The sequence below is a fragment of the Crinia signifera genome, chromosome 7 (genome assembly GCF_055691185.1).
Source record: "Crinia signifera chromosome 7, ASM5569118v1, whole genome shotgun sequence".
NCBI classification, from domain to species: Eukaryota; Metazoa; Chordata; class Amphibia; order Anura; family Myobatrachidae; genus Crinia; species Crinia signifera.
In genome coordinates, this window is record NC_139223.1 from 98,664,085 (window position 1) to 98,691,320 (window position 27,236).

Genomic DNA, 27,236 nt, shown 5'->3' on the forward strand with positions numbered 1-27,236 from the left:
CAGGGGACCCATCCTCCTGCCCCTAGTTGCATGTGTGCATTGTGCCCCTGACAGTGGAGCCACTCTTAACACCATATATCACACTGCACCTTATCTATCACAATATATGACAATTGTTGCTTATTTGTTACTAAATTATAATATTGTTAAAGACAAGATTGATGTAATGGCTTTTTTTTGCAAGTTTTATTATCCATCCTCCTCAAACTAGCAACACTGCCAGGAGCACACAGCACACATGCATCTTGGGTCAGGTTGATTGTGCTGGGGACCCTGAAGCCAGGCCTACCTGCATTTTTACAATGCGCTCCTGGCACACTTAATGCCATAGTAGCAGAAAGCACCTCATATGTTTTTATATATAACACATTTTTGTAAATTTCATATGTGTATGGGCAGTATGGATGGTATACTGGTTTGCATTACTGCCTCACAGCACTGAGGTCATGGGATCCATTCTCACTATGGCCTTAACTGTGCAGAGTTTGTATATTCACCCCGTACTTGCGTGGGTCTCCTCCCAGAATCCAAAAATGTACAGGTAGGTTAATTGGCTCCTAACAAAAATAACCGTAGACTGTTTGTGTGTGCATGTGGTAGGGAATATGGACTGTAAGCTCCACTGGGGCAGAGACTGATGTGAATGTTTGAATATTCTCTGTAAAGTGCTGTGGAACATGTGTGTGCTATATGAGAAAATGTTAATAAACAAATAATAAATGTGTATCATGCAACAAGTGTACTGCATCATGAAAAATGTAATATGAGTGGCACCGCTGCCAGGCGCACAATGCCCACTTGCTGCTAGGGGCAGGTTGTTGATTCCGGGGAACCTCAATCTGCACCTACAATCACGTGACAGTCCACAAATTTGCATTATTTTCTCAGACCCAGGCCACAGTGTCCGCTAAGGTGGGGAGCTTTGACTACTCCACCAGGCAGTTATAGGCATCCTCTCTTCTGTGTCAGACACATGCACTCTTCCTCATTTACTGAAGTTTGGCAATGATGACAGCATAAAACTCTTTATATATTTGAAAATGATAAATAAGTGGTTTTCACAAAAAACTGTTGAATAAAACAGTTTGTTAAACTACAAGCAATGTGTGGTGTGTTTTTCTTACCTTGCAATACTTGTATTGAAGCACCTTAATAATGGCCTTGCAGGTTTCAGGTATGATGTGTCCCAAAGCCTGCACAGAGATGCAGGTCCAAAAGTTCAGGTCCTCAAATGACTGACCAGTAGCCAGGAACCACAGGGTAGACACGAGCCTCTTCTGAGCAGGGATAGGCACCTGCCATATGGAATTCCATTTCTCTATGTTGGGGGGTCACCAGAAGCAGCAACTCCAGGAAGGTGCGGAAGTCATCCGGGTTATTGTCCTGGATGTGATCCAGCAGGCGCAAGTAGGCCGCTGAAGCAACCTGTAATTTGTCCAACACGAGCTTACCCTTACCATTACCATTACAATCTTACTGGGGAGCTTGAGAGTGAGCAGAAGAATCCATTGCTACAGAAGCAGGATAGAAGCACTTTGGGTACTTGTTTCCTAGCACGGCGTCCACTAAGCAAAAGCTTAGTGGGCTATTCTGCGTAGGAAAATCGCATCGCGTTCCATGTATAGTGCTGTGTGATGCGATTTCGATGTTAAGTGCACAGGAGTGCTTATACAATGAAATATCGCATAGGATCGCATGGCACCAAATGCAATGCGATGCTTCATTGTACAAGCACCCATGCCATGAGATGTGATGGGTGCTTACTATGACATGTGATGCAATGAGATGTGATTTGTGCATAGTATTACATGTGATGGGTGCTTACAATTGTAAGCAGCTCTGGCATTGTTTTGCGTCACCCCGAAGCGTGGTGAGCCCCGCCAGGGGCGGCGGAATGCGTCCTCCGACCTTTTCATACCCCCACTATCCACGTTGGCGTGGAGTTAATTTTATATAGTGTGGCGAGCGGAATACATGTAAAGTAATCCACGTCCGCTCACCACGCTTCGGGCTCGGTGGCTCGCCACACTATACAAAATCAACTCCACGCCGACGTGGATAGTGGGGGTAAGAAAAGGTTGGAGGACGCATTCCACCACGCTCGCCACACTTCGGGGTGGAGTGGATAGTGCTGGTGTTTTAGGAACACATTCACACATGCAAATGCATACAGCTGACACTGTAATGACGACATGTGTTAACTATTAACTAATTTACTGAAATAATTTCATTAATGAGCCTAAATAATTAATAACAATTAAAATACAACACGTTTAAAATCAGTAATAGAAATGATTAAAAAACAAGAAGAGAAATAACAAGGATAATAAATTACTACATGATTATTAGACCTTTGGTAGGAGCTTCAGGGCCTCAATCATACCCATGAAAGGGTCCTCAGACCCCAAACTTTTGTGCCACATAAACTCCGTGAGGTAGGACTGCAACTCATGTCGTGTAATGCCTCTTTGGCGCTTATTTCTCCACTTACACGCACCCCAAAGTCATTCCACTTTTTGAATGTTGACCCCTGTTGCCAGATCAATGAAACTGAACCGGTGGTTTACTGTGAAGTGCTGATATCCAGCCAGTTCAAGTTGGGCGGTAGAATACGCCCTCCAACAGTCTATATAGATTGTTGTGCCTGCCTTTACATTCTCCTGGATGCAGTCCATCAAGGTAGTGGCATCCCGCCTGGGTACCATTTGCATAAAACACTGACCCGTTTCCCGGCATATCCCTCCGAATACCCACTGCTGCGGAAAATAGGATTTTGGGTACCTACCGGTAAATCCTTTTCTCGTAGTCCATATGGGATACTGGGTTCACTACTATGGGGATTGTGACCTCCGCAGGAGAGACAGGCACATAAAAGAAGTTTCAGTGTGGGTGCACTGGCTCCTCCCCTCAATCTCCCTCCACTAGTCAGTTAATGCAAAAACTGTGCCGAAGGAGAGCATGTGAGGAGTATGTGATAATGTATTGTGGTGAGATTCATCCAGCACACCCAAACGAACAAAACACATATAAAAGGTGAATCCTAACAACTTCAGAGGACACCTGTAACTAGAAACAAGTCTATAGACATATTCATCCTATAGAGAACAAGGCAATAAGCCTAACAATGAAGTAGGATCTGACAGCAGAAAAGCCGCACCGAGGCGGGCTCCCAGTATCCCATATGGACTACGAGAAAAGGATTTACCGGTAGGTACCCAAAATCCTATTTTCTCTACCGTCCAATGGAATACTGGGTTCACTACTATGGGGAGGTCCCAAAGCTACCAGAACGGGCGGGAACGTGCGGAGTCTGCTGTAGAACCGCATTCCCGAACTGGGAATCCTCCCTGGCCAGGGTGTCAAACTTGTAGAACTTCACAAATGTGTGTTGCCCTGACCAAGTTGCGGCCCTGCAGAGTTGCATTGCCGACACCCCTCGAGCAGCTGCCCAAGAGGTACCTACAGACCTGGTTGAATGAGCCTTTACTGAAAAAGGAAGCGATAAACCAGCTGATGCATAAGCCTGTTGGATAGTACATCTTATCCACCTGGCAATGGTACGCGTTGAAGCAGGTAAACCTTTCTTCTGCGCATCATAAAGCACAAAAAGGCTGTCCGTCTTCCGGATCCTAGCTGTGCGCTTGACATACCCCTTAAGGGTGAGGACCACATCCAAGGAATCTGGTATATCCGGGTGTGCTGCGCTAGAAGGGACCACAATAGGTTGGTTTAGGTGGAACCCTGACACCACCTTTGGAAGGAATTGTGGTCTAGTCCTGAGCTCCGCCCTATCGTTGTGGAACACAAGGTAAGGACTCCGAAATGATAAGGCCCCAAGCTCGGACACCCTCCTGGCCGAAGCTAGAGCCAGCAGAACAACAGTCTTCCAAGTGAGGTGTCGCAGCTCAGACTCCTCCAGTGGAACAAACCGGGCTGATTTTAAGAAAGTAAGAACTACTTCCAAATCCCATGGTGCAGTGGGAGGCACAAAGGGGGGCTGGATCCTCAGAACCCCCTGTAAGAAGGTTTGCACCTCCGGCAAGGCCGCAATCTTTCTCTGGAAAAACACAGACAGCGCGGAGATTTGGACCTTTAAGGAACCCAATCTGAGTCCCTTATCCAAACCAGCCTGAAGGAAGCGTAGCAGGTTGTTTAAACGAAAACTGGCCGGAGGCAAGTCATTCTTCTCGCACCAGGCAATATATCTTCGCCATATTACATGATAGTGAGAAGCCGTCACCGGCTTCCTGGCTTTGATCATTGTAGTGACGACAGAGGGTTGGAGACCCTTGTGGACTAAGATCTGCCGCTCAACCTCCAGGCCGTTAAACGTAGCCGCTGTAAGTCCTGAAAGACGAACGGGCCCTGGAGGAGCAGGTCTTTTCTTAGGGGCAGACGCCACGGGTCTTCCACTAGCATCGCCAGAATGTCCCCGTACCAGGCCCTTCTTGGCCAATCTGGTGCCACCAGTATGGCCTCCGTCCCCTGATGCCGGAGCCGCTTTAGCACCCGAGCCAACAATGGGAGAGGTGGGAACAGGTACACCAATTGGAAATCCCAGGTCCAGGTGAGAGCGTCCACCGCTATCGCCCCTGGGTCTCTGGTCCGTGCACAGTACATCGCTACCTTGTGGTTCAGTCGTGAAGCCATCAGGTCGATCTGAGGGAGCCCCCACAGATCCACTATGGCATCGAACACTTGAGTGTGAAGGCCCCACTCTCCCGGGTGAAGATCGTGACGACTCAGGAAGTCCGCCTCCCAAATGTCGACCCCCGGGATAAAAATGGCAGACAGGGCCTGGACATTCTGTTCCGCCCAAGACAGAATCTTTGATGCTTCTCTCATGCAAGGCATGCTCTTGGTACCACCCTGCCGGTTTATATAGGCCACAGTGGTGGCATTGTCCGACTGGACCTGGATTGCCTTGCCCTGTAACAATGGAGCTGCCTGTAACAGGGCATAGTAGACCGCCCGCAACTCCAGCTTGTTGATATGAAGGCCCGACTCCAGTGGAGACTATCGACCCCTGGAGGCGGACTCCCTGTGTCTCCGCCCCCCAGCCCCTCAGGCTGGCGTCCGTGGTTACCAGAATCCAGTCCTGGATCTGGAACCGTCTGCCTGCCAACAGATTGGATGAATCTAGCCACCACTGTAGCAAGATCCTGGTTCTTGTTGCAAGGCCAAACCTTCTGCGCATCTGCAGGGGGGAGCCTGACCACTTTGTCAGAATATCCAATTGAAGGACCCTGGAATGGAATCGGCCAAATTGTATTGCTTCGAATGAAGCCACCATCTTGCCTAGAAGCCGGAGGCAAAGATGGATCTGTACCAGAGGAGACTGTAGGACCTCCCTGACCAGCTGTTGTATTGCACTGACCTTTTCCATCGGCAGAAAGACTCTTTGTTCCGATGTATCCAGGATCATGCCCAAGAAAACCATCCTCTGGGTCGGAACCAGCGATGATTTGGACATGTTCAGGATCCACCCGTGGTCTCTTAGCACTTGTATGGACAGATTGAGAGCACTGCTCAAAGCCTCTGCCGACCCTGCCTTTATTAGCAGGTCGTCCAGGTATGGTACGACATTCACCCTTCGAAGCCTGAGTAGTGACATCATTTCCGCCATTACCTTTGTGAAAACCCGCGGGGCAGTCGACAGGCCGAAAGGCAAGGCCCGGAATTGGTAATGGTCGTTCCCCAAGGCAAACCTGAGATAGATTTGGTGTGGGGGCCAGATAGGGATGTGTAAATAGGCGTCCTTGACGTCTATAGAGGCCAAGAACTCCCCTCTCTCTAGACCGGCGATCACGGAGCGCAAGGACTCCATCCTGAACTTGAACACACGCAGGAAGGGGTTCAGTGATTTTAGATTCAGGATGGGCCTTACTGAGCTGTCTGGCTTCGGTACCAGGAATAAGTTGGAATAATATCCCAGGCCCTGCTCCGTGCTTGGCACCGGTACAATTACCTGAGACTGAAGCAGCCTGGTAATGGCCCCCTGAAGGAGAACCTGATCCTCCTGGGATGCTGGAAGTGCCGACCTGAAGTATCTTCTGGGAGGGGGTTTGTCGAATTACAGCCTGTAACCTAGAGAAATGAGACCCCTGGCCCAGGAATCCAGGCCGCGGCATTGGGACGGTCCTGGGTGCTGGAGGTGTTAAGCTTCCTAAACTTGCCTCTCGTGCCTCTGTTGGCATTGGAGGCGCCCCTAGCTTTGGGGCGAAACCTGTTCCCACGAAAGGACTGCTGGGAAGTACCTGTGAAGGTACGCTTTGCTACTGTGGGAGCTGATGGAAGGAAGGTAGATTTTCCTGCCGTGGCCTTGGAAATCCAACCGTGGCCGTGGCCTTGGAAATCCAACCGTCTAATTCACTTCCAAAAAGCCATTCTCCTGTAAAGGGAATACCCTCCACACTCTTTTTTGAATCCACGTCCGCAGACCACTGACGTAGCCACAAGGCCCGTCTGGCTGAAACCGCCATGGCTGAATTGCGCGCAATTCCTTTTGCGCCTCGCACAGGATCTTAGCGGTATCCTGAATGTGACGCAGGCTGTCGCCTATCTGGGCCACAGTCATGTCACCCAACAACCCTTCCTGAATCTGGGTTGACCAGGTATGAATGGCCTTAGCCATCCAGCAGCTGGCTAAAACTGGGCGCTGGGAGGCCCCACTAGCTGTGTATATGGACTTGAGGGTAGCTTCCAGCCTCCTGTCCGCCCCGTCCTTAAGGGTGGATACACCTGGGACTGGTAGCAACACCTTTTTAGAAAGGCGGGAGACAGATGAGTCCACTACCGGTGGCTCCTCCCACTTCTTCCTGCCCAAAGGTTCAAAAGGATAAGCATTAGCGAACCGCTTTGAAAGAGTAAACCTCTTATCAGGGTTTTGCCATGCAGCCCTGAAAACAGTTTCTAACTCCGCCTGCTCAGGAAAGTATACTGGCTGTTTTCTCCGAGTCATGAAGAAGGGATCTCCTTCTGCGGATGCCTCCACCGGGAGATCTAAAACATCCCTGATGGCCCTGATAAGTGGTTCAGGACCATGCACTGCTGCCTCAGGGACTGGTTCTGCAGAACCTGCTCCTCACCCTCCTCCAGTATGTCCTCATCATCATCATCTGAATCAGGGGCCATCGCAGCAGCCGGCTTTTTTTGAGGCTGTGCGGGAGGAGGCGGTACATTAAGAGTATGAAGAATATCCACCCTGGCAGCTAACATGGACAATTCCCTCTGAACCCTCTGCGTTTGCTGAGTGTTAGTGGAGAGCTGTGAAGCCACAGAATCCAACAATGTCTTTATGTTGGAGGCCCAAACAGGCTCCTGCTCGTCAGCCTGAGATGGCCCCACAAGCTGTGGGGGCACCCCACTGATCTGAGTGTCGGCACTACTGGGCTGTGGTGACATACAAGCCTCACAAGTAACTTGGGACTGTGATTTGGGCACAAACTTGGTGCTACACACCATACAAGTGAACTTTTTCACCATGATGAGACAGTACTACAGTGTACAGCAGTACAACTCAACCCCCACGCAGTCACACACATCACACCGCTGGATGTTAAAACAGACTATGTGCTTGTTTTATGTGTGTCTTGTAACTAATCAGTGGGGGAAAAACAGAGCAATTGGGGAACCAAGTGCACCCTTAACCTGAACTCACAGATCTGGGTGAGCTGGTAACGCTAAACACAGTGATATAAACAACACAGTGTCTAAAATAAGCCAGATAGCGCAGCAGCGCTAAATCGCTATAAAACCTGCTGTCTCTGCCGTGCTGCAAGGACCCGGATCCACCACGCCAGTGAGGAGCCCTCTGTAATGGAGTCTGGCAGCGTGTGAAGAAGCAGGAAGTGACAGCGCGCGCCCAGCAGAGCTTGGTCCCGCTCTGAGTGAAGCCCCGCCCCCCTGTACACGGAGCTGGCGCTTCCATACATTTATACTGACATATAATAAAGGTATAACATTATATACATATAACCTGAGGGGTGTCCCTGGTGGTCCAGCGGCAGCACCCCTATGCCAGTTACCAGAAGCGGGGTTCACGCGGTCCCTGCTAGAAGGCCGCCATTACTGCCCGTCGTCTTGCCGCACCAGAAATGACTGCGGGGTCCCCTTGTGGGACCCCCAGCCTGTACTCACCACTGAAGTCTTCAGACCTGTCAGGGGGTGTGCGGCGGCTAGGAGGCTTGCTCGCCACAGCGCAATGCTGTGCGGTGACCAGCCCCACACAGGACCGAATTGTCCTGTAGCAGGGTCAGCTCTGCACCTGAAGAGGTCGGGGACTGACCCTTCCCCTGACACCCACGAAGCAGGACAGCTGTGTGGTCACCACAGCGCCCCAAAATAACAAACTTTAAAAATAAATGTAGAAAAACTCTGGAGTATCCAGAAGCACTGCCTCTCCTGAGGCACATTTTTCAAAACTGACTAGTGGAGGGAGATTGAGGGGAGGAGCCAGTGCACCCACACTGAAACTTCTTTTATGTGCCTGTCTCTCCTGCGGAGGTCTCAATCCCCATAGTAGTGAACCCAGTATCCCATTGGACGGTAGAGAAAAATGCGTCCAGCGTTGTTCTTACGCTTCACAAAGAGGGTCTCATGCACTTCCACTATTAGGCCCGGTCCTACAATCTGCCGCTGGGGCTGTGTCATTATATCCAGAGCGCATGCCTCACGCATCCACCGGTTATAGAGGATAGTGTTTTGTTTTTTTAGATGTCCAGCTGCTGGCTGCAGTACTCAATAGAGGTGAGCTCCTGTGCCCACGAGTAAATAAACTGCAGCATTGTCACAAACGACAAGTGGCACCGCCTTGACTACTGCAACATCCTTCTCTCCAGGCTACCTTTCACCCGCCTCGCCCCTCTCCAATCCATTCTTAACGCCGCTGCTAGGCTCATCTTCCTCCCCCGCCGCTTTACCACTGCCTATCTCTTCACTGGCTCCCTATTCCTTTCCGGGTTCTTTTTAAACTCCTCACCACCACCTACAAGGCTCTATCTGCCTCCACCGCTCCTTACCTCTCTTCACTGATCTCTATCCACACTGCATCCCGTCCTCTTCGCTCCACCACCGACCGACGCCTGACCTCTCACCTCCTCCCAATCCCGTGTCCAAGACTTCTCTCGCGCTGCTCCCCTGCACTGGAACATCCTCCTGCCACCCATCAGGCTTTCTGATTCCCTTACCTCCTTCAAGCGCTCCCTCAAAACCCACTTCTTCCGACTAGCCTTTCCCTCCTCCTCCTAACCTCTTTCGCTCCTCCTATCCTGCCTACTCTACCCCTCCATACATTCCTACTGATCCTATAGTTTTTCGTTCGTCCACCCACCTCCTTTTAGTCTGTTAACTCTTATGAGTAGGGCCCTCCTTCCTCACGTACTCACCCTACCTCTTTACCTCACCAGCGCTCCTGCCCTGTTCTTCTCTTCCTCTACTTCATCTTCAGTATCCTCGACAATTTCGACACCTACTTCAGAACTGTAATTTGGTTTTTGTTTGCGCTGCGGACACTTTGTGGCGCCTCATAAATAAATAAACAAACTACTACTACTGGAAACCAGTGTGCCGCTCTCAGGCTCACCTTCAGCCAGACATGGCAGAGCCACATTGAGTCCTTCAAAGAAAGTCGCATGGCATGCCCATTTTCGCAATTCATCACCACAGGAAGAAGACCATGGGCTTGGAAGAACGCCACAGCCTCCTCTTCCGTCGGCGGCAGGTAAAACATAGTAATCGATCCAGCCATCTTGATAACAGCGATAAATCGTAACACTCCAAAAATCACCAGCTCTCACTTATGCTTCATATCTCTACACAAAATTACCTCAGAGTGATTTCTGTCAGGATCTGTCAGGGGGCGGGATTCACAGGGAGCGGGAACGTCAAAATCGCATGGCATCGCATGCTAGTACTATGTGTTATGCGATTTCACTACGTTTGCGAATGTAGCAAATCTGGGCGCCGTGCTAGGAAAAAAGTACCGCACTTTGTAATGCAGTGCACAGCAGCTAGCGATGTGGAACCAACAGCAGGTATAAACCAAACCTCTCTAGTTACAAAGCAAACAGGAGTGTACAAAGTTAAAATTGCTGCCACTCTATATACCAAAAAATAACCTAGCCCTTTATGTTAATTTAAAGATATCTCAAACATAAATTTGGTGTGCTTTTGGCAGCATGTGACGCGTCCCATTGGACCAACCGATTTCAGGTCGCAAGGGGCATGCAATAAATGATAGTACGCACATCAAATGCACAAGAATAAAGCTATTTTGATGCAATATCTCACATGGGGAGCTTCAAGGGAAATGGAAGTGTGATGTTACGTCGCACTCAATGGCCCTAGCATACGGGCACCAATTAGCATTCAACTTTCAAAGTCAGAATAAATATACATCATCAAATGGTTATCCTCCTGTTTGCAGCCGCCAAGAACACCTGGTGTGTCACCCACAAATGGCCACCGGCTGTCAGTCACCATGGAAACGGCCAGAAATTGCATGCTCTGTTCGCATGGGGAACACCACCATCGTATGCGCAGTCATTCGCTAATCAATTGGGCTGCGAATAGGCAGGTTTTTTCTGAATTAGGCCTATAAACCCCTCTCCTGTTTCCACTAGCATATAATACAGGGCTTGACAAATTTTTCTAAAATCTAGGAGCCAGGACAAAAGTGTAGGAGCCAGACAAACTAAATCGCCCCCAAAAAATAAAAGACTGAAAACTAGGCCCTTATTCATAACCCACAGTGATATTGTACAGAATGGCATTATATTATACACAGTATTACATGATAAAATAATGCATAGTCACATTTACCACAGGTATGAATGTTACATCATGTGTACTGTATCTGTATTATGTAACACATGAGGGCTGACAGTGACAGTGCAGAGTTGTAGCACACAGCAAGGAGAGATAGTTACCTCACAGCTCATGGAGGCAGAGTACAGGGCTATGTGACACATAGCAGGACAGGCACCAAACAGAACCTGGGCTGCAGACAGGATGGGAACACACATGCACACGGAGCACAAGATAGACTCATGCATGCACACTGACTGTGAGCTGTCAGCTGATTGGAGCAGTGCAGGAGCAGGAGCTGGACAGTGACTCAGCTATACGGAAAGGGGGAGCGTGATTCAAATAGCTGCCCACTACGCTAACACACCTGTAAGGGACGGAGGTATGCGGGCTGGTTGGTTTGGGGGGGTTGGGTGGGTGTTTGCCGCAGACGGTGTGCTGCCCCAGCCAGTAATACTTACAATTAGCAGGAGGGCAGAAGGAGCTGCTCGGACACCAGCTCCTGCGCTCTGACACCCGCAGGACTAGCTAGTAGCTATGCGAGCAGGGGAGCGGGATTCAACTAGGTGGCCACAGCACACAATGCAGGAGCTGGAGCAGTGACTGTGTTACTGACACCAGCTCCTGCACCGACACCCGTGGCGCTCAGCTATACGGACAGAGGGGATCGGGTTTCAAATAGCTGCCCACTGCGCTAACACCCCTGTGAGGGACGAGGTATGCTGGCGGGTTGTCGCGGATGGTGTGCTGTAATACTTACAATTAGCAGGAGACGGAGCTGATCACCAGGAAGAGAAGGTGCATGTGACATTGACACTGCTATCTGCAGGTATGTCATGCGGCTTAGGCAGGAGCAAAGACACACTGCCGCTGTGTCCTAGGACCTCAATAGGCAGCAGGCCCCACCCCTCAGAATCTAGTCGCCAGACAACAAAATCTGGTCGCCATGGCGACCTGGCCCCCGGGGTTTGTCGAGCCCTGATATAATAAACAAAGTCTTTCTAAGGAATACTGCATATTATAGGGTAGGGGTAGGTATATTACAGTTGTAATCCTTCACATACTACATTCTACAACCAGTTATTTCACTCACATCCACATCATTTGAAGTTCACTATATTAGAATTTTTTCCCCTTTCTCTCTGCATGTTGCTGCTGTCTATCACCCACCTGGGCTTCCCATACCTTAAATACTGGAAGATTTCTCTACCTGGCTCCCCCACTTCTTATCCTCTGACATTTCCCCATCATCCCGGGTGACCTCAATATCGCTATTGACAGTCCAGAATCTCTGCATGCTTCCTAACTCCTCTCTCTAACCTTCTCTCAGCCTCTCCCAGTGGTCTGACTTCTCTACTCATGAGTAGGGAGGCCAATCCCGGGCCATTTTTTCAATCCCGGGATTCGGGATTGAAAAACTGTCAATCCCGGGATTCCCGGGATCCCGGGATTGGCCTCATGATATGCCCAATAGTTGAAAAATTACCTCTAAGCATAGAGGAGATGCGGGGCAGGCCGGCGGCATGCGGCATTTGAGGCGGGCCGGGGAGGAGGCGGGTGACAATGTCTCCGGGCAGACGCTGTGGAGGAGGCGAGGTGACTGGAGAGCCGGGGAGGAGGCGGGTAACTTGGTGTCCGGGCGAATGCGGTGGCTTGTGAATCAATGTGTGGCTGCGCAGCGTGATGTGATCTCTCACATCACGCTGCGCAGCCACACAGCCTTGTTGCCAGGCAGCGCAGCGTGATGTTAGAGGTCACGCTGCGCAACCTTAGTGTTCAGACACCGCCGCGTCTGCCCGGAGTTAAAGTTAACAGCCTCCTCCCGCCCCGCTCAGCGGTACGCATAAGAAGGGGATCAAATGCGAATGCGCATTTGGATCCCGCAATCCCGGGATTGGAGCAGCCAATCCCGGGATTCAAATCCCGGCCAAATATGCCCTAAATCCCGGGATCCCGCCGATCCCGGGATTGGCATCCCTACTCATGAGGAAGGCCACTACCTTGATATTGTATTCACCAATACTGATTTTACCAACAAGCCCTTCCCTCTCTCTGACAATAACATTACCCTATCGCTCTCCTCCCTTACCCCAAGCTCACTGACACTGAAATCAAGCAAGCCTCCTCTAACCCACAAAAACAATGCTGTTGTTAACTTTCCACTTCTCTGCAACAACTGCTCTCACCAATTTTTACATTTACCTCTCCTGAGAACATGTACCAGACTCTTGAAACAGCCCTTGACGAAGTGGCTCCAGCTTTCTACTACACCATGCAGGCTTACATGCCAGCCATGGCATTCCAAATTAGCAAAACAACCATGAAATCAATCATGTAAAGTAGAATGCCAGTGGCGTAAACCTCAGAATCTGAGTGATTTCCTCACATTTAAGACTATTTACCACTCCTACCCTGAGTTATGGGGCTTTAACTCTATTATTAAGACTCAACTACGATGTGTACTCTGCCTGTTAATTAGAAGCTTCTCTGAAGAAATGTGCAGTTGAAAATTGGTAAAATATCACCTGGCCCAAAAAAAATAGGATTTTAAATACCTGTTCATAAGGAATACTGGGGATTTACTTAATACGATGGGGTATAGATGGGGTTCAAAACAGCCAGTGCCCATAAAACTTCAAAATGGGTGTACTGGCTCCTCCACTCTATGCCCCCTCCCACAGCCCAGTCTAGGTAAAACTGTGCCCGAAGGAGGTAGACATACTTAAGAGGAGGAAACCAAGAATGGTGAGACAAATGAACCAAACACATCATTCATAACATAAAACAACAAACTGTTGTCACACAAATGCCACAGCACAGTAAGCCAACAATAATACCTACAGAACAGCAAACCACTGAGGTGGGTGCCCAGTGACCCTTATGTATTCTGAGAAAAGTCCATATGGGATATTGTGGATTGACTTAGTACGATGGGACATCCCAAAGTTTCCAGAACGAGTGGCAACGTGGCCAGAAGTCTGCAGCACCACCTGCCTAAACTTGGTATCCATATTGGCATCATCCAACTTATAGAACCGAACAAACGTGTTCTTCCCAGACCATATAGCTCGGCAGAGCTGCATTGCCGAGTCTCTATGGGCAGCTACCCAGGAGGAAACCATAGACCTGGCAAAGTGTCAACAAATAGACTGCAGAACCGCCAAAGCTGCCGACGTATGAGCTTGCTTAATAGTCTGGCGAAGTCAGCGAGCAATGGACTGCTTCAAAGCTGGACAACCCTTATTATGAGCATCGTACATAGTGTTCACAATAGCACCCTGCACATTTTAAAAGCGGTGTCGTTCCTCTCTCCTGCCTGGGGTGGCGCTGTCTGCTTTATTGCTTCTGTACAGTCTGGTCTGTATTGAGATACAGGCCCCAATGTGATAAAGACACAACAGCAGAATGTGACACCCAAGGCAGGAGAAAGGAACTACACAGATTTTAAAATGTGCCATTGCACGCGGATCACATCGTATGCAAATCACATACCCCCAATACCCACGTCAGCCCGAAGCGCGGTGAACCCCGCATCCTCCCGACCTGTTCATACCACCACTATCCACGTCGGTGTGGAGTTGACTTTATAAAGTGTGGCGAGCACAGCAAGTCACCGAGCCCGAACCGTTCAGAGCGCAGTGATCCCAGCAAGGGGCCACGAAAAACAAGCCTGAAGCATGGCAAGCGCAGCGTGCCCTGTGTGGGGATGCGGAATACACGTCAAGTAATCCGCATCCGCTCACCATGCTTCGAGCTCGTTTTCTGCTGCACTCACTGTGATTCTGGCTCGGTGGCTCGCTGCGATCACCACACGTTATAAAATCAACTCCACACCGACGTGGATAGTGGGGGTATGGACATGTCGGGCGGATATGTACCTCTCTTTGGGCTGATGTGGATAGTGGGGGTGTGCTAAATCGCATCGCATGCAAATCACATGAGATTTGCATACCATGCGATCCACGGGCAGTGGCGCCGTGAAAATACACAAATACCGAATTGCCTGTGTATCGTATCATCTGATGCACCTGCAGATACAAACCCGACCACTTCCACAGGAGGGCCAAATGAAACTCCCTGGTGTGGAAGCCAGGAGGCCATATTGAAATCACCTCATAAGACGCAACCATTTTTCCTAAGAGGCATATACACAGATGAAATGAAACCATGTCCAGTCTTAGTACTTCCCTGCCCAGGGTCTGAAGCATCTCCACTTTGTTCGGTGGAAGAAAAACCCTCTGTGCCACCGTGTCCAAGATCATTCCCAGAAACAGGAGTCTCTGGGTAGGCACCAGATGGGATAATTCAGAATCTGTGACGGGACAATAGCAGAGTAGTTTGGTCTATGCTGACGAGAGCAGTTCCCTGGACCTTGCCTTTATCAAAAGATCATCTAGTTATGGGATAATATTGATCCCCTGTGTATGCAGAGGTAAACATCCCTGCCATCACTTTTGCTACCAGTGTGCGCAGGCGGGGTATGGGATACCCGCAAAGGGGGTCCGTATACCCACCGGTACATGAGTGCCGCACCAAAATACTGGGATATCCCCCTAGCAGGATCCCCAATGTCCGCTGACCACTCCAATAAACTTCAGGCATGTTAGGAGCATGCATGAAAAGGCGCCATGCCCAGCGGCACACTAACCCTTCCAGAACTGCGTTCCTTCAGCGGAGACCAGAGGAGCACCTAAAGAGGTCAGTATCCATCCCCCCCACCCTAAGCTCCATTGTAGCAGGCATGCTGTATGCCCAAACTGCATGCCCAAATAAATAAAACTTGAAAATAAATTGAAGAAAATTCTCTGGAGCTTCAGTGTGCATCCTCTCCTGAGGGATTTGTCTAAACTTGGCTGTGGGAGGGGGCTTAGAGGAGAGGAGGCCAGCACACTCTGTTTGAGGAGCACTGGCTCCTTTGGACCCATCTATACCCATCCTCCTAAGTGAATTCCCAGTATCCCTTATGGATGACAGAGAAATCAAATTTTCTGCTTAAACAAGTAAATCGCAGGGTCAGGAACTGGCGTAAGCAAGATGAATACTTCTTGCTGTGTGTCAGATGGTAAGGCTACAGGTAATCATGTAATTTCAAGAGGAATATTTTCTTTGAATACATTAGGTCATTGTCTACATATCTCCAAATGATTACATACTTCACAATAAGACTCCACACCAGCTATAGCTCATCATCTCAAGATGGTTTAAAAAGAGTATAACAATAAGTTCAATGCACTCCAGTTTCCTCTAATCACAATAAAGCAAGAATATACAGCCAGTGCTATCTACAGCAAATACTGCTATCATGTCAACATCCATTAAAATCACTAATAAATGCTTCAAGCTCCTTGATTATAACATGCCATGAGAACGTCAGAGATATGTATTTAATAAAAGAAGCCTGAGGTGCAAGAATAAATGTGGGCACCGTAACCCCTGCTTAAGACAGGTGTAGCTGCTTTGCGTGAGTAAACCCTGTGCCGTAAAATGCACTTGAATGAAGCATTAAATGAATTGCTAAAATGAGCACCCATTGAAACAGAAGTCCTGCAGAGGACAGCACATATAATTGAATCGCCCCCTATATGATTTATACATAATTTATAAGGAAAGCTTTAATTCCAATTGTATAATACTGAATTATATGCTTGCTATTAATAAGCAAATAAAACAAAAAACAAACTGTCAGTAGCTTGGCAATAATGCATCACGTTACTTTATCAGCAGTTTTTGGTCGACATGGGTAAGGTGGATGTGTTTTTCACATTTGTCCTATGTCGACATGGACACCATATAAAAGTGTAGCGCATCCCCACACGACACTATTCTAGTTTTTATTCAAGCACCTGCGATCTTTGAAAATTCATGCAGTTCCTGTTCCCTGCCTGGGGTGCCGCCTGTCTGTTGTGGTGTTTCTAGCACAGGTCTGGTTTGCATATCAGTGCTGATATACAGACCACACTGTTTAGAAGCACTACAGAAGACAGCGACACCCCCGGCAGAGAAGAGGAACTGCATGGGTTTTAAAAGATAGCGGGTGCTAGAATGAATACTGCTATTCCATTCTCACTCTATGCCCACTTGAATAATAAAGTTTGAAGTGAAAAACTGATGCAACCTTGTTCATATCGACCTTAAGCTTGTGTCGGCCTTCTGTCAATGTCGACCTGGGGTATGTTGATCATTCTTAGGTGCCGACCAAATCATTTAGACATCTTTGACACAGGGACCGCATAAAAATAAAGTAAGGTAAAATAAGTAGAAATAAATAAAAAAAGGTAAAAATAAAGTCTCCTCTCTGCACAGGGGATATGGTCAATGGGTCGACCATAAGATGGTCGACTGTCATTAGGTCGACATACTGGAAGAGCGACAGGTGTCTAGGTCAACATGGCAGAATGTCGACAGGTGTCTAGATCGACACATGCGTTAGGTCCCCAGTCAAAAGGTCAACATGGGGTTATTCCTTGTTTTTTGAGCTGACGTGTGGACAGGCGGTATTTCATGCCCTACCATCCACTCTGGCATGATGGGAGATGCCAGAAGCAGGCGAGCGCAGTTCATTCTAGCACCCGCTATCTTTGACAACCCATGCAGTTCCTCTTCCCTGCCTGGGGTGTCGCTGTCTGCTGTAGTGCTTCTAGCACAGTGTTGTCTGTATATTAGCACTGGTATGCATAGCGGGTGCTAGAATGAACACTACAAACACTGTAATGCCCATTACACGTTCTACCAAACACTGGAATATCAATTACATATATGCTCATTGCTATGATGCATGATGACAGGGGTAACATGCTCTTTAACAGGGGTTTCATGCTGGAAGCCATGCAGTCCCCTCTCATACAGCAGCAAGAAGCGGTGGCACTGGTGGAGCTCAATGGTGCACCAGACAATTGGAGGTGTGGCTGTGGGGCCAGGGGAAAGACTAGCATCCTGATAAGGGACTTTTGGTAGGGAATGAAGGAGGCTAAGCTGCTGTATAAGAAGTAGCTGCTGGTCAGACAGGGGTGGGAGACGGGGGTCAGGCACTGCAGGCAGCACTGGCGCTGGTCTGACAGGAGGGGGGAAGGGGGTCGGGCACTGCAAGCAGTACGCATGGTGTAATGGTTAGCATTAATGCCTTACAGGTTCGATTCCCACCATGGCTCTAACTGTGCAGAGTTTGTATATTCTTGTGTGGGTTTCCTCCAGGTACTCCTGACTCCTCCCACAATCCAAAAATATACTGGTAGGCTAATTGGCTCCTACATAGGGATTGTAAGCTCCACTGTGGCAGGGACTGATGTGAATGTTCAAATATTATCTGTAAAGCGCTCCGCGCTATATAAGAAACTTAATAAATAAGCCATTCTAAAAGGACTTTCCTTCACTGATCTGTGGTTTAAATGGTGGAACTTAGTTTCTATTTGAGTTGTGCAGGTCCAGATTTACTCGGATTTACCCAGAACTCAAAACGGGATTTTATTGGCTATATGCTGTCAAATGTTTTTGCCCCAAAACATGTGACAGCTGGATAGCCAATAAGATCCCGTTTTGAGTTCCAGTTAAATCCAGACCTGCACATCTCTAGTTTCTATACACGAACAGGTTGAACCGTGAAGCGATTGCCCCTGATAGGTCGAAATGCATAGGTGTTTTGTGTTGGAACAAATTACTACATTTGAAAGTATCAAGTTCATAGAAATAAGTAAAATTTTAATCGCAATCTTGTAAGATGTGTTGTATTTAAAATGTTTATATATTAAATAACTTTATACTGGTATTACCAATTAACTATTCAACCTTTATCTTGGGTGGAAAAGTGGTGATCAAGTACAAACTTAAGAAGTCACCCTATAGTTGACAGATAGAATAGAATCAACTTTTGTGGATGTAAGGTGCGTACACACGGGGGCGATTATTGCAAATATCTCTGGAAATATGATTGCTGAGCGACCATATTGCCAGCGATGGGAGAGTGCACCAGCGATAAATCGCTGAGTGCGCGCTCCCATTTAAAGCCCCTGAATAGTCGCTGCTCCTCCGACCAGGGACTTCCACTGCCTCTTCTCCCGGCAGTTTGACATTTTCATCTGCGACCATCTCTGGTCGCAGATGAAAACGGGACACTGAGCAATATGATTGCTGAGCAATTCGATTTCTGAGCAATTTATTGCATGCAATATATTGCCAGCGATCATATTGCCCTGTGTGTACGCACCTTTACAGTGCAGCATCAAGCAGGGATGAAGGGGGGGGGGGGGGGAGGCATTACATGTGGAGAACACATGGCCGCCGAGGTGCCCAGCCCCTAGGCAGCCATCAGCGGGGCCACTGGTAACTGCAACAGCCAGGTAGGCAACATTAAGCAGATACAGTACAGTTATCACATAGGGAGCACATACCCACCGAGCTGAACAGTGCCTAGGCTGCCATCAGCGGCGACACTGGTCGCCAAAACAGCCAGGTAGGTAATAATACAAGCAGAGACATTACAGTTATCACACAGGGAACATATTTGGCTGAGCTGCACAGCTCCTGTCCAGATGACACTAGTATTGAGTAAACCATCTATTTTGTGAATTTGAGGACTAAAACACAGCCTATAGTGTTCAAAATTGTAATGTACAGCACCATCTAAGGCAGGCCTGGGCAATTGCGGCCCTCCAGATGTTAAGGAACTACACATCCCAGCATGCCTTGCTTCAGTTTCAGCATGGCCACATAGCAAAACTAATGCAAAGCATCCTGGGATGTGTAGTTCCTTAACATTTGGAGGGCCGCAATTGCCCAGCCCTGATCTAAGGTGTGTGTCCCCTCTGAAAGAGGAAGTTATCAGCAAACAAACAGGCAGCGCAGAATTATTTTTGGTACTTGTTTCCTAGCACGACGCCCGTTGTGGGTCATCACATACCTTAAGTTAAGGTATGCGATGGACGCGACCGACGCGATATTAGCCTTTTCCCCGACAATTAAAAAATCGCGTCCATCGCATGCCTTAACTTAAGGTGTGTGATGCGACCAACGCGATTTAACATTAAATGCATTGTATTCAATGTTAAATTCCTATGTAAAATCGGGTCCATTGTATGCCATTATAATGGAATACAATGCGAACGATGCGATGGACCCGATTTTACCCAATGGACCCGATTTTTGATTGTATCCCCACCCTGATGGGTAATTTGTATGTGAAATGCCCCCCCCCCCCCCCATTGTTATTGCCACCCCACGATGAACGCCAACCCGAAGCGTGGCGAGCGCAGCGAGGGGCGGTGGTACGCATCCTCCGACCTTTTCATACCCCCACTATCCACGTCCGCGTGTAGTTGATTTTATATAATGTGTCGAGCCCGAAGCGTGGCGAGCGCAGCGAGCCCCGTGAGGGGACGCGTAATACCTGTGAAGTAATGCGCGTCCGCTCGCCACACTATAAAAAATCAACTCCACGCCGACGTGGATAGTGGGGGTATGAAAAGGTCGGAGGACGCGTACCGCCGCGCTCGCCACACTTCAGGTTGGCGTTCATCGTGGGGTGGCGTTAACAATGGGGGGCATTTGACCCATCAGGGTGGGGATACAATGAAAATTGGGGTCTGGGGGGCATTTAACATTGGGGCCAATGTAAAATCGGGTCTCAGGGACCATTTTACATTGGTTCCAATGTAAAAATCGCGTTGATCGCATCGCATGCGATGGACGCGATTTTTTAGGACCCGATGGATACAATTTTTATCGCTGGCGCCGTGCTAGGAAACAAGTACCGTATTTTTTAACAAAATATTAATGCATATTATAGATAACCAACATTTAAGGGCTCATCTTATGGTGCCCATACACTTAAACAATTTGGGCCCTTTTCATCTGATTCTGAAAGGTTGGACTGAGAAATTGGGTTAAAAGTGCTCAAATCATATTCGCCTAACCTCTGATTCCGATTCAATGTGTGGTCCCATTCGCATTGGAACCAGAGATCGCAAGTGCTGCGTGTAATAGTTATCGGATACATTAGAATCTGGCAACACTTGCCTGGGGTCATATTTGATACATCAAATGCTAAACATACGCCGGTGGGAGGTTACCGAGGTAGCGCATGTGAGGCTGTAGCCAAACTTGTCCTCGAGATCTAGCAACGCTCCATGTTTTCCAAATCACCTAGTTGGTGAACAGCTGTAGTAGTCATTACTAACAGTCACATTTTCAAACCTGCTGCATTCATTCCTACTATAGGTCCACAGGTTGCCTGAAAAACATGAACTGTTGGTAGATCTTGGACAGGGTTTGGCGACCCCTGCTCTACCCTATAACTAAGTTAAGTGTATGGCCAGCTTTAGGGTCATGCCAGCCCCAAAATGTTATTTATCCATAATACGTCTTAATATTCTGTATGAGAATGCTGGTGAGTGCTGCTGCCTGTTCATTGTTTGCAGGGGATACAGTCATTAGGTCTACCCCAACTAGGTCGACAAGCATTGGGTTGACACCACTAGGTCGACATGGGTTTAGGTCAACATGTGGTATTTCATGTCCTACCATCCACTAGGGCGTGGTGGGAGAATAAAATAGCGTGCTGAGCATAGCGAGGCACCGTGCCCGAAGCATTGCAGGGGATACGGTGCACTTCAAATTGTGTCCATGTCAACATTCGGATAAAAAAAACAGTGAAAAACCCCATGTCGACCTTTTGACTGTCGCCCTTGCCCATGTCGACCTAATGTCCTGTCTACCTAGTTCGTGTAGACCTAACAACCCACACCTGTTTGCAGCACCCACTAAGACACATATACATATATGGTACTTCCTCATCTTTGCTGCTGCGGCCACCGCATATGCTACGGAACTTACTGTACTGATCGTCTGCTCGCCACGCTTTGGGCTTATCGGCTCACTTCGCTCGCCACAACTTTACTAAAGGTAATAGATGGTGGAGTGAACACAGGAGGGTGGAAAGCGGATAACGTAAATGGCATAAGCGGTGACCATAAAGATGAGGAAGTACCATATATCATATATTTAAAAATCATGTTTATATCCCATTTATGTGTGCAGGATGGAACATTTTCCAGGAATAAACAAACAATGTCATAATAAGGGAGCCTTAAATCTGTTACGTCCATATTACTGTAGAATACAATGATTTGCTATGACCACCTCCTACTGCCCACCATGACATAATGTATCTCTCATATTACAGTGACTATACAGCAGACTGCACAACTAACTTTAACAATGTATTGTGCTTAGCCCCCAGCCTGGACTCACGTACGTGTTATCTTGGTTGAAATTCGCAAATAAGAGCTGTGCGGCTCCGGTCTCAACGTTTTGCCTGGCAAGGTTCATGGCGAGACTTTAGCGTCAGCCAGGCGCAGCTCGTGTTACTGAGCTATCACAGGCACCGTACTGTACGACCGCCTGATCCCTTGTTTACTGGCCTGCACTGCACATAACGCGTTACTGCCCATGCGCGTTTTCTTTGTAAGACGAACTGCGCAGGTCCCTAAGGGTAAAGGGACGTCACTAAAGGTTAAGATGGCGTCATTCTACGTATTGCGCACATAATGGGGCGAGTTTCACTTCCTGCTTTCTGTCTGACGAGTTCGTTAAATAAGAGATGGACAAAACGGGTCACTAGCGAGAGCTGGGATCCAGTAGTTCAGTCCGTAAAAGATCCGTATCTTTTAGGCAACTCAGCGATTCACTTTGAAAGAAGGGGTAATTTGAGAATAGTGAAGCATAATTTGTGTTACAATCATTTATTGTCATTTTTTTTTTACCTTTTTTTTTTTTTTAAACAGTGACCTGAACAAATAAGAACATACATGACCGAGTAAAACACTGATCGATGGCTGGGTGCAGAATCGCCATTGATGGCAACCATCGATGGGGTCTGCACCGATGGCCATCCCTAGCAGCAGCCTTGTTATTCTTTCTTTTACTTGCAGTAGCAGAACTGAACTAAGGGGTAGATTTATTAAGCTCGGTGAAGTTAGAAACTGTCTGGTTTTTATCACCGGCCAATCAGCTCCTACCTGTCATTTTTCAAACCAAGCCTGTAACTTCAGAAGGGAGGAGCGGATTGGCCGGTGATAAAAAACCAGACAGTTTATCACTCCACAGAGCTTAATAAATCAACCCATCAGTCTCCTGAGTTAGTACATCTCAGCTGCCACAGGTGGCAGTGCTGAGATCAGGCATTGTAATAAAAAACGAAACTGAAAGTAAAAGAACGACGGATCACCTTACTGGGATTGGCAGCTCACTCAGGGGTAGATTTATGTACCGGCGATCAGGGGAATCTGCGCTATCCCCGTGCGTTATAGCAGGGATAGCGCTTCCCCTGATCTATCACACCCGCCGAGCGTTTACTCTAACGCCGGCGTTGTGGGGCGATATTTTGCATTGCGCCCCTGCCTCCTGCCAGATTTATGAACGGTCAGCATCGCTGACCGTTCCGCCGCCTGCAGCTGTCGACTTCGCCAGCTGCAGGCGGTGATGCCCTATACCTAACAGCAGGGACAGCGCTGTCCCTGCTGCTGGCGCTGAGCTGCGCTGGGATCTCGCGAGACTAGCGAGATCCCACGTAGTGAGCAGGCCGGGGGAGGGGGGGAGGAGACGGCGCATCAGTATTAACTGATGCGCTGTCTCCAGGAGGGACATCGCCGGAGGGGGGAGTTAGCGTTCCCCCACTCCGGCGGCAAGATCTTAATAGATCTTGTCGGTGTCCCCTCCTGCTTAGCCTCGCTAATGAGGCGAAGCAGGAACTGTTATAGCGGCGCGATAGGCGCCGCTATAATAAATCTACGCCATAGTCTTTAATGGGACTACTCAACATCATACGGATTTAATGGCGAGCAATATTTACAGTGCATATCAACTGTAAGGAAGGGAGGGGGGGTGTCTTTGGGGGAATTGCTTTTGGCAGCAGCAGCTGAGGCAAATGAAGACGGGAAGAACTGATCATATCAGGGTAGCTTCTTATTCACTTCTTATTCAAGCTCCAGCTTCTTATTCAAACTCTAGCTTCTTATTCAGGACAATCACTCTTGCAAGGGTTAATGAGTATTGGGACATACATTTTACACCTGAAATCATCAGGGGGGGGGGGGGGGGGGATCACTTACATCTTTCCCAAGTGTATTTTGCCTGGCCCAACATTAATTTGGGCATGAAATATGCTGGCAAAGTGGGCACATGCACTATATTTAACGATTTTGAATAAGTAGCTGGAGTTTTACAAGGGTTAACGAGTCTTGGACCACAAATTTGACACCTGAAATCAACATACGGGTCACTAGCATATGACCCAAGTGAATTTGGCCTGGCCCAACGCTGGTTTGGCCATCAAAAATTTGTTCAAAGTGGGCACATTCACCATTTTATCATGTATCATTTTGAATAAGTAGCTGCAGTTTTACAAGGGTTAACAAGTCTTGGGCCACAAATTTCACACCTGAAATCAACAGAGGGGTGTCATTTACATATGACCCAAGTGTATTTTGCCTGGCCCAATGCTGGTTTGGCCATGAAATACATGGGCAAAATGGGCACATGGACCATTTTATCATTAATAGGCTGCAGTTTTGCAAGGGTCAACAAGTCTTGGGCCACAAAATTGACACCTTCAATCAACAGAGAGATGTCACTTACAGGTGACCCGATTGTATTTGGCCTGGCCCAACGCTGATTTGGGCATGAAATACATGGGCAAAATGGGCACATAGACACGATAATGTCTCATTTTGAATAAGTAGCTGTAGTTTTGCAAGGGTTAATGAGTCTTGGGCCACAAATGTGACACCTGAAATTAACAGACGGGTGTCACTAGCATATGAACCAAGTGAATTTTGCCTGGCTCAATGCTGGTTTGGCCATAAAATACATGGGCAAAGTGGGCACATGGACCATTTTATCATGTATCATTTTGAATAAGTAACTGCAGTTTTACAAGGGTTAACGAGTCTTAGGCCACCAATTTGACACCAGAATTCAACAGAGCTGTGTCACTTATATATGACCCAAGTGTATTTTGCCTGGCCCAACGCTGTTTTGGGCATAAATTACACGGGCAAAATGGGCACATGGATCATTTTATCATTTTGAATAGGCTGCAGTTTTGCAAGGGTTAACAAGTCTTGGGCCACAAATTTGACACCTGAAATCAACAGACGGGTGACACTAGCATACGGCAGAGCTGTCGGCGCTCCTGGAGGTAGTAAGCATGTAATACCAAAAAAAACTATTTTCACAACATAAGATACAGTAGGTTTGTAAAAAAGAATGATATTACTCAAAAAATTACTAATACCCCTTTCAGACAGAAAAATCACAAAAACCCAGGTATTTCCCAGATACAAAAACCCGGGTAGAACTAGGCAGCAAGGGGCTGACCCCCTTTCACACAGGAGCAAAAACCCAGGTATTTCCCGTGTCGACCCCTTTCACACAGAAGCCGGCTTTTTCCTGCAAAACTCGGTGTGTCATAAGAATAGGACAGTTTTAAAGGCACACAGAGATGAGGTCATCAAAAGTGGGTGGTGACTGCTCACTGCATTGCATTAACCATGGCATGACACAAGGATATGTTGTAAACAAGTTTTATTGTTTTTATATACTGGAAGGTACATGTTACCTCACATGGCTGTCAGTATATTTGCAATGTTTGAGTACACTGTGGCATCATTGACTGTCCCAGTCATCTGTTTGCCGATATCCTCCTCCCCTCTCACTGCCAGCAGCTCTCACCTCTTGCTTCTACCAGTGGGCCATGCTATCCTTTTTTCAGCTCCCTTATGACCTCAGAGGCCAGCTCCATTGCCATGCCCTCCCAGCCAATCAGAGAAGCCTATCCTCACAACCAATCAGCCAGCACCCCACCAGGAGAGCCAATCAGTGCCTAACAATGTGTAATAATCCCAAAAACATGGGTCGTTTCCTTTCAGACAGCCGGCGACCCGGGTTTTTGGAATACAGACCCGGGAAAAACCCAGGTAAATACCTGGGTCGAAGTCCCGGAACTTTAGACCCGTGTTGACCCTTTCAGACAGGAAGAAAACAAAGTTGTGTCGAAATATAGCGCACCAAACAAAACATGCAGCAAAAGGTGAACAGTGTTTTTTGTCAGAACACACAAAGGTACAATGGAGTAAGAAGGATTTGTTCACCCTATAGCGCTATTTTGGGATGTTCCCAAGAAAAAAGATCACACCAATAGTGATAGGTTTAAACATACATAACCTTCTCATATGAGTGATAATTTTCAGAATGTTTCATCGGAGGTTTTTCTACTCTGAAATGAAACTCCCCCTCCCTGTAAGTCCTCTTCGGATCTCCCTAGGAGCAGAAGGTGTAGGTATCTCCGACACACAGGATTCAGGAACAGCCACCACCAACGGAACCAACCTCAATCCACGTGTAACTCTTTCCGCACTGGTTACATCTGCAGAGCAGCTTGCTGTTGTGCACAGTTACCATTAACCATTAACTGTGCACAACAGCAAGCTGCTCTGCAGATGTAACCAGTGCGGAAAGAGTTACACGTGGATTGAGGTCGGTTCCGTTGGTGGTGGCTGTTCCTGAATCCTGTGTGTCGGAGATACCTACACCTTCTGCTCCTAGGGAGATCCGAAGAGGACTTACAGGGAGGGGGAGTTTCATTTCAGAGTAGAAAAACCTCCGATGAAACATTCTGAAAATTATCACTCATATGAGAAGGTTATGTATGTTTAAACCTATCACTATTGGTGTGATCTTTTTTCTTGGGAACATCCCAAAATAGCGCTATAGGGTGAACAAATCCTTTCAGACAGGAGAAAAACCCGGGTCGACACGGCAAGAGCAGGGAAATTCCCGGGTCTTTTTTTCTGTCTGAAAGGGGTATAATATCGCTTTTAAACCAATATCCCGTGTTGAGGTGTGGTTAGATAGGCAGTGTCTAGATAGACAGTCAATAGGACTACCCCAAGGAACCATAACTGATTTAATGAGCCATTCGCAGTTTCCCTGTACCGGGGAAAAAGGTAGAAACATGGAAAAAAGGTAGAAACAGGGTCAAAAGGTAGAAACATTAAAAGGTCAACATAAGAGTTTATTTTTGGTACTTGTGTACTTTCACGGCTGCAGCTGCCCCCTGCTTCTTCTGGGTCCGTGTCCGCTCGCCCACGCTTGAGGCTCGGTGGCTCGCTGCGATCGCCACACTTTATAAATACAACTCCATGCCTACGTGGATAGTGGGGGTATGAACTATCCACATCGGTGTGGAGTTGATTTTATAAAGTGTGTCAAGCACAAGGGGACATGGACCCGGAAGGTGCGTGCGGCCAGCTGCCACCGTGAAAGTAAGATGTACCCTCACTTCCCTCGCCATGCTTCGGGCTCGTTGCCTCATTACACTTGGCATGTTATTATAGTCTCCCTCTATGCCGACATGGATGGTGAATTTAGAACAAGCCTGG

General features: G+C 47.9%; 1 protein-coding gene across 7 annotated transcripts in view; it reads right to left on the minus strand.

The window, feature by feature from the left end:
* Window positions 1-22,274, minus strand: part of WIPI2 (WD repeat domain, phosphoinositide interacting 2) — a 474,144-nt gene extending 451,870 nt beyond the window's left edge. For 3 of the 7 annotated variants that reach the window (XM_083153523.1, XM_083153518.1, XM_083153521.1), the window contains exon 1: window positions 22,052-22,274. In XM_083153523.1, coding sequence (XP_083009649.1) covers window positions 22,052-22,125 — 74 coding nt within the window. In that variant the 5' untranslated portion in view covers window positions 22,126-22,274. The remainder of the gene's footprint in view (window positions 1-22,051) is intronic. The other 4 variants (XM_083153525.1, XM_083153522.1, XM_083153524.1 and 1 more) reach the window with 4 other exon arrangements.
* Window positions 22,275-27,236: the final 4,962 nt, after the last annotated feature.